Here is a 10,793-nt window from a genome sequence, read left to right as displayed (position 1 = left end):
GAACATTACCAAACTCCTTCCATGAGGCTACAATTACCTTGATTCCTAAACCAAACAAGGACACAACAAAGAAAGAGAACTACAGACCGATCTCCCTCATGAGCATTGATGCAAAAATACTCAATAAAATACTGGCAAACAGACTCCAAGAACACATCAAAACAATTATCCACCATGATCAAATAGGCTTCATCCCAGGGATGCAAGGGTGGTTCAACATACGAAAGTCCGTCAATGTAATACACCATATAAACAAACTCAAAGAAAAAAACCACATGATCATCTCACTAGATGCAGAAAAGGCATTTGACAAAATCCAACACCTGTTCATGATAAAGGTCTTGGAGCGATCAGGAATACAGGGAACATACCTAAACATAATAAAGGCAATTTACAGCAAGCCAACAACCAACATCAAATTAAATGGAGAGAAACTCAAAGCAATTCCACTAAAATCAGGAACGAGGCAAGGCTGTCCACTCTCCCCATACTTATTCAATATAGTACTTGAAGTTCTAGCCAGAGCAATAAGACAACATAAGGAGATTAAGGGGATACAAATTGGAAAGGAAGAAGTCAAGCTTTCCCTATTTGCAGATGATATGATAGTATACTTGAGTGACCCCAAAGATTCAACCAAGGAACTGATACAGCTTATAAACACCTTCAGCAACATAGCAGGATACAAAATCAACTCAAAAAAAATCAGTAGCCCTCCTATATACAATTGACAAAGAAGCTGAGAAGGCAATCAGAGATACATCACCCTTTACAACAGCCACAAATGATATAAAATACCTTGGGGTAACACTAACCAAGCAAGTGAAGGACCTATATGTAGCTAGAGTTTTCCTGCCTGGCCCACAGTCAGGACAAATCTCTCTCACCTGCCAGTCCCACAGCCGCTCAAACCGGAACAAGTAAACACAGAGACTTATATTGGTTACAAACTGTATGGCCATGGCAGGCTTCTTGCTAACTGTTCTTACAGCTTAAATTAATCCATTTCTATTAATCTATACCTTGCCACGTGGCTTGTGGCTTACTGGTACTTTACGTCTTCCTTGTCCTGTTGGCGGCTGGCAGTGTCTCCCTCCCCCAGCTTCCTGTTCTCTCAATTCTCCTCTCTCTTAGTCCTGCCTATACTTCCTGCCTGGCCACTGACCAATCAGTGATTTATTCATTGACCAATCAGCAACACATTTGACATACAGACCATCCCACAGCACCTATATGACAAGAACTTTAAGTCCCTGAAAAAAGAAATTAAAGATGTCAGAAAATGGAAAGATCTCCCATGCTCATGGATAGGCAGGACTAACATAGTAAAAATGGCAATTTTACCAAAAGCAATCTACAGATTCAATGTAATCCCCATCAAAATACCAACACAATTCTTCACAGACCTGGAAAGAATAATACTCAACTTCATATGGAAAAATAAAAAACCCAGGATAGCCAAAAGAATCCTGTACAATAAAACAACCTCTGGAGGCATCATGATCCCTGACTTCAAACTCTACTATAGAGCTACAGTAATAAAAAACAGCTTGGTATTGGCATAAAAACCGACATGTGGACCAATGGAATCGAATTGAAGACCCTGACATTAATCCGCACGCCTATGCACATATAATTTTTGACAAAGAAGCCAAAAGTGTACAATGGAAAAAAGAAAGCATCTTCAACAAATGGTGCTGGCATAACTGGATATCAACATGTAGAAGGCTGCAAATAGATCCATATCTATTACCGTGCACAAAACTTAAGTCCAAGTGGATCAAGGACCTCAACATAAATCCAGCTATTCTGAACCTGCTGGAAGAGAAAGTAGGAAGTAGTCTTGAACGCATTGGCATAGGAGATCACTTCCTAAATAGAACACCAGTAGCACAGACACTGAGAGAAACAATCAATCAATGGGACCTCTTGAAACTGAGAAGCTTTTGTAGAGCAAAAGATATGGTCAACAAGGCAAATCAACAGCCTACAGAATGGGAAAAGGTCTTCACCAACCCCACATCTGACAGAGGACTGATATCCAGAATATATAAGGAACTCAAGAAATTAGACATCAAAATGCCCAACAGTCCAATTGAGAAATGGGCTATAGAACTAAACAGAGAATTCTCAACAGAGGAAACTCAAATGGCTGAAAGACATTTAAGGAATTGCTCAACATCCCTAATTATCAGGGAAATGCAAATCAAAACTACTCTGAGATACCACCTTACACCTGTCAGAATGGCTAAGATCAAAAACACTGAAGACACCTTATGCTGGAGAGGATGTGGAGCTAGAGGAACTCTCCTCCATTGCTGGTGGGAATGCAAGCTTGTACAACCACTTTGAAAATCAATATGGCGCTTTCTTAGAAAATTGGGAATCAATCTCCCCCAAGATCCAGCTATACCACTCTTGGGCATATACCCAAGGAATGCTCAATCATACCACAAGAGCACTTGCTCAGCTATGTTCATATCAGCATTGTTTGTAATAGCCAGAAACTGGAAACAACCTAGATGCCCTTCAACTAAAGAATGGATAAATAAAATGTGGTACATATACACAATGGAATACTACTCAGCAGAGAAAAACAATGACATCACGAGGTTTGCAGGCAAATGGATGGATCTAGAAAAAAATCATCCTGAGTGAGGTAACCCAGACTCAGAAAGACAAACATGGTATGTACTCACTCATAGGAGGATACTAGATGTGGAACAAGGATGACTGGACTGCTACTCACATCACCAGGGAGGCTATCTGGAAAACAGGACCCCAAGAAAGACATGGGGATCACCCAATGATGGAGAAATGGATGAGATCTACATGAACAATCTGGACATGAGTGGGGGTAATGAAGGGCGAGGGTCGAGGGAAAGAGAGCTTGGGGGAGCGGGAGATCCCAGCTGGATCAAGAACAGAGAGGGAGAACAAGGAATAGGAGACCATGGTAAATGAAGACCACATGAGAATAGGAAGAAGCAAAGTGCTAGAGAGGCCCACAGAAATCCACAAAGATACTCCCACAAGAGACTGCTGGCAATGGTCGAAAGACAGCCCGAACTGACCTACTCTGGTGATGGGATGGCCAAACACCCTAATTGTCGTGCTAGAAACCCCATCCAATGACTGAGGGATCTGGATGCAGAAATCCCCGGGAGTCCAGTTAGCGAGAAAGAGGAGGGTTTATATGAGCGAGAATTGTTGAGACCAAGGTTGGATAAAGCACAGGGACAAATAGCCAAACGAATGGAAACACATGAACTATGAACCAGTGGCTGAGGGGTCACCAACTGGATCAGGCCCTCTGAATGGGTGAGACAGTTGATTGGCTTGATCTGTTTGGGAGGCATCCAGGCAGTGGGACCGGGTCCTGTGCTCAGTGCAGAGTTGGCTGTTTGAAATCTGGGGCCTATGCAAGATCGCTTGGCTCGGCCTGGGAGGAGGGTACTGGACCTGCCTGGACTGAGTCTACCAGTTTGATCTCAGTCCTCGGGGGGAGGCTTTGCCCTGGAGGAGGTGGGAATGGGGGGGGGTGGGGGGAAGGGGAGGGGGGCGGGAGGGGGGAGAGCAAGGGAATCCATGGCTGATATTTAGAACTGAATTGTATTGTAAAATAAAACAAAAACAAAAACAAAAAAAACCACCCAAAACCCTGTGTTGGATTCCCCACCACTGTAAAGAAAGAAAGAAAGAAAAGAAAAAAGAAAGAAAGAAAGAAAGAAGGAAAGAAGGAAAGAAAGAAAGGAAGGAAGGAAGGAAGGGAGAAAAAATGAAAGAAAGAAAATAATGATCACAACTTCAACAATTATACTAATTATGGTGTGGTAAAATATTTCAAACATTTGTAATAACATTATTTCTTTTGGTACATTATTCAATTTTACAGCAGTAAAACTTTCAAAATAAGTCCTATTGAACAGAGTTCCTAACTCCTGCCTATGTGAGCATTTCTCACCGTGCAAGCCGACTGCAAAGCTTGTATTTACTGTGGCCGTTGTCCGGATTACGAATAAAATGCATTTGATGTAAATACGACTTTCATTTTCTGACTTGTTGCTGGTTTCAATTGTATATCAGATTTGAGCTGGTATAAAGAGTTCAACTCTCTTTTAAATTATTATATTTGAAACCAAAGGAACCTGAAGCTAATTTGGTGGGTAATCTGAGTGAATCCCCTGATGTTTCTTGTGTCTTTTATGATATGACAATGAGTAAATTAAATCAGGTAACTTTTCTAAAGTTTTTTGGGCCTGGGATGTCAGAGGAATTACGTAAGTGGTACCTCTAACAATCAATGTGATGAAAAAGCTAGATTAAACTGCAATTGAGAATAGCTCATTCGTGAGGTTTTTGCCAGTTGGGAAAGTTGACAGACAACAGGACTGTTACATAAAGAGACTAATATAACAAAAGATAATTTGAATTCAGAAAGACTATCATAGTAACTATATACTATATGAAAACAAATGTTTATTTTCCATAAAATGAGGGAAGTAATGCTGTTTATTGTCAACAGTTTTGCCCAGCTTTGAACCTATGGACTACAATAATTGGAATGGCAAGCTATGTCCATGGGTTCCTATGTTATGAGGGTAACTAACCACTTTCTGATTGAGTTTAAGAGGAAATATATGCTTAGTACTGTAAATCTGGCCCAAAACGCAGGCTCACAGGTGCTAGAGTGTGAATCTATTACTACGATTCTGATTCTGGTCAATGGACACAGTGTCAAACTGCCGTCTAAACTTGCAGCTGTATATTGATAGGTTGGTGCAGACCTCAGTTCCTATTAAGAGAAGTTTCTTTCTATAGTGGATAGTGGTTAAAGCAGAAACTGGTCCAAGTGCAATGAATGAGAGTTAGTGGCTTTCTCAGTTAAAATGGGAAATCTATATTACCTCATTCCTACGGCTCAGGGCCATTGTGGAAAAGGGGGTGTGTGGTTGTTTGAATAGGTATGGCCCCCACAGACTCGTGTTTGAATGCTTGGCCCATAGGCAATGACACTATTAGGGGGTGTGGCCTTGTTGGAGGAGGTGTGGCCTTGTTGGAGGAAGCGTGTCACTGTAGGGGTGGGCTCTGAGGTATCACATGCTCAAGCCATGCCCAGGGTGGTACATAGTTCACTTCCTGTTGCCTGTGGGATCAAGATGTAGATCTCTCAGATCTTTCTCCAGCACCGTGTCTGCCTGCATGTCATCATGTCACGTGATGATGATGGACTAAACCTCTGAAACTGTAAGCCAGCCCCAATGAAATGTTTTCCTTTGTAAGAGTTGTGGTTGCTGTGGTATCTCTCCACAGCAATGGAAACCCTCACTAAAACAGGGTGGAAAGAAAGATGAGAAGAGCCAGGCAAGGAGAACTGAAGCACATTGTGTTCTGGACATGACAGGACTGATGCTCAAACTCACAGCAGCAATGGTTGCCTTGACCAGCAGCTATGGTTGCCTGCATAAAACCTGCATTAAGATCAAGCCATTTGACATTCTAGCCTGGAGTAGGAAGGGCTTCATGTGCACACACCAGCTGTAGACAGAGGATGTTTTCTAGGGAAGAGGAGTCAGTTTTCTATAAGGATGAGTTTCATGGTAGGTTAACCACACTCCAGTGAATGACACTATACCCATGAGTATACGTACAGTGGAAACTGGACTCCTCAGGAGGTTATTAAAGTAGTAGGAAACTAAGTTTTGAGAGCATGGGTAAGTTGGGGGTGGATCTGAAGTTAGGGGGAGGAGTGGAGGTGAGTACATTGTGTTCCAATCTCAAAGAACTAATTAAAATATATTTAAAAGATTCTAGTGACACAGAACACATACCCACATACCTTCCCACTAGCACATGATTTGCAAAATGTTAAATATGTTGGAAATGAAATACTCCATTACAAGTACTGCTTTGGGCATTCAGTGATGGAAATGAGGTATCTCTCAGCAGTCAGGTAGCAATTGAAGCTACCCAACTCTCTGGTTCTGGTTCTTTGTAGGCAGAAAGGCCTGGCTCCGAATACCAAGATGCATTCGGAGCTGCATGCCATTAAAGTGCCCACACTGTACGATGGTAAAGGTAAGGGTTAAATTCACAGGTGTGGGTAAAGTCCATTATTATTTTCTTTAGGAACATCTCATTCTAACTTTGGGGAAAACCTAACCAGGACTCTATAATTCTCTGACAGATGAAATGGCACTTGTGAGAAAGGGAGAAGTGACTGAAGATGACTTACACCATCACTCAGCTTGTGATGTCGCCGCCGTCAAATAGACATTCAAACTCTCCCTTCCTGAAACTGTTCTTCCACATTCGCTGCCGACAACAGACGGACCGATGATATAAAAGGAAGGGGTATACCGTCGTCGGAAGGCAATTTCCATGGCCAAGAGCCCAGAGCGCAGCAGTGGCTACACACCAGACTGAAGTGCATTCATCCCATTGTGTCCCGGAAGATTTACCTCCTCTGTTTAATGGCCTTGGTTGGATTTCAAGCCAGGCTGCCCACTCCTTTTGTCTTCATTCCGGTAAAGAGAAGTAATTGCAGACCCTGCGAATCAAACAGGTGAACTCAGGACACAGGAAGTAGTGTTGAAAAGAGGCTATTTTCTCTCCCTGCTAAAGTTTGTCAAGTTCAACAGGACCGACTGGGCCACGGACATGGATTCGGAGCTACAGCTATTGTTGAAGAGGGTTAACAGTGAAGGAGGGCTTTAATTCATACTGTGGAGAGACCGACCCCAGGAATAGGCAGATGTTTTGTGGATCTTGACATTTACATAAGTTTTTTGGGAGAGTTCTTTGTGCACATTTAAGCACAAACCAAACATTTCGACGGGCAACCCAGATCACATGTCGCTGGAACTCTGAAGACTCCAGTGGCCTCCTTAAACTTTGTCAAAGGGGTGGTGCAGCCACGCACAAGTCTTCTAGCTCAGTGACCCCCCCCCCCCCGCGCCCGCGCCCAAGTCCCAGAGTGTCCCCCCCGCACACAGGGACCCTGAAAACTGAGCCTCCCCACAAGCTGGTAGCATCCATCCACGGTTGGCTATTTTGCGTGAGAAGCCTCAAAGAACTTCTCAGCGTGAGCAGCAGAGTCCCCTCTCTGACACTTGTCATTTCACTGGGGGAACTAAACTCCATGCACCTATCACCTGTCAACGTGCGTGGGGTCTGGCCAGCCCTGGGGAGCCCCCCGGAGCTGCAGCCGGGGAGGTCGCGGTGCGCGCGCCGGCGGGCGGGGTTGCGCCGGGCTGGGGCTGCGCGGGAGGCCGAGCCGCCGCGCCTCCCGCTGATTGGCCGGCTCGGCAGGGGGGGGCGGGCTCTCCGCCGCCCCGCGCGCCCCGCTACTTTGGCTCGGTTCCTGCTGGGCCGGGCGGTGAGCGCTTCCCAGGGTGGCGCGGGCCTGCGAGAGCCAGGCGGGCTGCGAGCGATGAGGCAGCAGCAGCGGCACCGGGAGCGGGGTCCGGTGGCGGGGAGAGGCGGGTCGGTCTGCCGCCCGGGTGGCTCTGGAGGCTGTTGAGGCGCCGCGGGCGAATAGCTAGAGCGCGGAGGAGGGCAGCAGAGCGCGGGGAGCCGGCGGCCCGGGCGGCCTCCCTGTCCGGATCCCCCACCCCACCCCCCCTACCCCCCCAAGCGTGCAGCCATGCGGGTGGCCAAGTGGCTGACCGGGTTGCTCTGCCCGATCTCTCTCCTTCTCACTGGGTCTTGGGAAGTTCGTTTCCACCCGCGACAGGGTAAGGTCGCCCGTGGGCTCTGCCCGCAGCGCGCAGGGCGGGGTGCGAGTGGGTGGTGAGGACTCGCTTAGACAGACCCCAGGCCCGCCAGCTCCGAGCATCTCCGAGGGCTTCGCTGGATGTCGTGGAATCGCGTGCGCTGGGGACACGCTCTCCTGGCCATGCGGCGGCCACGCGTGGGGACACGGGTTGTTGGCGGCAGGGAAGAGAAGAGGGGCTGGCAAGGAGGTGACTGCTCAGGGTGGTGGTGGGTAGCAGGGTCTGTGTGGAACACATAGGAGCTGTGGGAAAGCACAGCGTGGTCACAGTGCCCACGTGTTGCGTGTGCATCTGTCTTGACCCTGGAACGGACCAAGGCTGGGGACCTTTAGTGGGGATGCTTGGTTCAAGAGTTTGTGGTTTGGACAGCGTCGGGGCTTCATAGACATTGCTCTGTGTTGCAGAAGCCCTGGTGAAGACTCTGGCCTCCTACGAAGTGGTGACCCCCGTGCGGGTCAATGAGTTCGGAGACGTGTTCCCCCAGAACCGGCACTTCAGCAGGAAGAAACGCAGCTCCGGGGCGCCCGAGCCCACTCCGCTCAGGACCCACTACCGCATCAGCGCCTACGGGCAGCTCTTCCAGCTGAACCTGAGCGCTGACTCGGCCTTCCTGGCGGCTGGCTACACCGAGGTGCACTTGGGGACCCCGGCGCCTGGGCCAGGCGGGAGCAGCGCGGAGCCCCCAGACCTGCGCCACTGCTTCTACCGTGGCCAGGTCAACGCGCGAGAGGACCACACTGCAGTCTTCAGTCTCTGTGGGGGACTGGTAAGCCTGATTGTACCTCCCATTGCGTTTTCTTGTGATTCAGTCCAGGGCTGCTTTGGGGGTGGGGCACGGTGGTTCCTAGTATGGTCTTCTGAAATTTTCAGAGGGACCACCAGAGAGGAACCCAGGCCAGAGTCTGAGAGGGCATTTTTCATCCGCTTGTCACATCTCCAGTGGCAATCAGGAGTGGCCTCTGGATTCTGCTTCTACAATCTCAGGGCAGGCTCTTTCACTCTGGTGCATCAGTGCTGGGCAGCTGTTGACGCCGAATCCTCCGATTTTTCTGAAATGTAGTCAATGAATTGGAATACTAGTGGAAGGAAAGAGTATTGGATATACACACACTAAAAAGGTTCCCCGAGGCTGATAAGATTTGGAAAGAAGTTTCTTCTGTTTCTGGTATGGGGTGTCCACTAATAATCTGTGGAGCACAGAAGAGGGAAAAGGTAGGTGACGACTGGCCCTGGAAAGGTAGCAAATATCCACAGCATGATTGCTAGTGTGGGAGAACTGGAAATCACAGGAGTAAAAGAGAGGGAGTTTTAAAACCCCGCTGAAAAGAGAGAAAATGAAATAAAACCCCACACCCATGCTTCATTTGATTTTCTTCCTTGAAAACGAAGACTCTTACTACCTCTTCCCATGACCGACCTAAGAAGTCTACATAAACCCAGCATCTCTTGTCAGTATAGTCATTGTAAATATGCAACGTCACATATATTGTTAAAATGAAAGCCAATTAACTAAAACATCAAAATGTCACCAAGCTTATTTGTGATGCATTCATGCATACTTGCATATGAATGTCTGAAGTCATGGAATCAAGCAGAGCCTGTATAGTGTTATACTTCGTGTAATGAGTTAAACCATCACTGATTGAGTGCTAGTGTGATAAGAGAGCACCATTTTATTATGGACAAAGTTACACTGTCCCTGGTGTTACAGCCTCAGCTGAATGTGGCTACAAGTTTCTTGGGAGCCGAAGTTTTGTTTAACGAAAATAGACCAAAGCCAGGCAGTGGTGGCACAAGCCTTTCATCCCAGCACTCAGAAGGCAGAGGCAGGGGAATCTCTGCGTTGGAGGCTACACAGAGAAACCAGGTGTGAAAAAACAAACAAAAGAAAAACAAACAGACCATACTTTCCTGAAGGTGTTCAGATAGTTCCACAGAATCATTGGTTTATTATTTGAGTCAAACATTGGTAGTAGTTCTCTCCAGGCAAAATGTGTTAATAGTTACTTTCAAGTTGATTTGTGATGTCCTGGATGTGAGCATTGTTAATGACTATGCTGGCTAGTATTTATGTCAAGTAAACTTGACACAGGTTTCCATCATTTTGGAAGAGGGAAACTCAGTTGAGAAGATACTCCCACTTGACTGCCCCCAGGAAGCCTTGTGGTGTATTTTCATAATTAGGGATTGATGTGGGAGGGCCCAGCCCATTGCTAGTGGTGCCATCCCTGGGCTGGTGGTCCTGGATGGTATAAGAAGGCAGGCTGAGAAAGCCATGAGCAAGCAAGCGAGTAGTGTTCCTCTGTGGTTTCCCCATCAGTTCCTGCTTCTAGGTTCCTGCCTTGAATTCCTGCCCTAACTTCCATGGATGATGTGCTTCCATGCTTTAAGTCATATTTTGGGTTAGTTGAACACTAATGAACTAAATGAAATCAATAATACTTCTGGGGTATCAATTTGAACAAATAGTCATAGAGAAAGGATTTTGAAAGTATTAATTTGATTTTCCAGATAAACTAAGCATTATTTTTAAGTCTTTAAAAAATGCTTTGGTCATGGTGTTTATCACAGCATTAAAACCCTAAGACAATTACTAAGTCACTTTGGAAAGTCTTTCTGTCTTTTCAAGCTAGTGTCTCTGGTCATATTTTCCTAAAATGCTTTCAGTAATTTCCTTCCTTTCTGCTGTAGATAAATGTAAAATATTTACATCATCAATATAACGGAAGTACCAATAATACACAGGCATTAATACTTCAAGGAAGATTACTTCATTTTTTAAAGACTTAAAAATAATGCTTAGTTTATCTGGAAAATCAAATTAATACTTTCAAAATCCTTTCTCTATGACTATTTGTTCAAATTGATACCCCAGAAGTATTATTGATTTCATTTAGTTCATTAGTGTTCAACTAACCCAAAATATGACTTAAAGCATTTTTTCAATTTCTGTATCATTAATTTTTAAAACTTTTGCAAGTCTTTGTGTTTACATGTTTTTTTTTTCTTTTACAATAT

At 45.6% G+C, this 10,793-nt stretch overlaps 1 protein-coding gene across 14 annotated transcripts in view; it reads left to right on the top strand.

Annotated features, from left to right (window-relative positions):
* The first annotated feature begins 7,345 nt into the window (after positions 1–7,345).
* The window catches only part of Adamts20 (ADAM metallopeptidase with thrombospondin type 1 motif 20), a 136,280-nt gene continuing 132,832 nt past the window's right edge, over positions 7,346–10,793 (top strand). For 4 of the 14 annotated variants that reach the window (XR_008220655.1, XR_008220656.1, XM_052748746.1 and 1 more), the window contains exons 1-2: positions 7,347–7,736; positions 8,180–8,541. Coding sequence is in view for 9 of the 14 variants with exons in the window: in XM_052748746.1 (XP_052604706.1) it covers positions 7,646–7,736; positions 8,180–8,541 (453 nt within the window). In the remaining 5 variants the exon portion in view is untranslated. Of the gene's footprint in view, positions 7,737–8,179; positions 8,542–10,793 lie in introns of all 14 variants that reach the window. The other 10 variants (XM_052748744.1, XM_052748742.1, XM_052748743.1 and 7 more) reach the window with 4 other exon arrangements.

This window comes from Peromyscus californicus, unplaced genomic scaffold (genome assembly GCF_007827085.1).
Source record: "Peromyscus californicus insignis strain IS unplaced genomic scaffold, ASM782708v3 Scaffold_20__1_contigs__length_68692818, whole genome shotgun sequence".
Lineage (NCBI taxonomy): Eukaryota > Metazoa > Chordata > Mammalia > Rodentia > Cricetidae > Peromyscus > Peromyscus californicus.
This window is presented reverse-complemented; position numbering and strand designations above follow the sequence as displayed.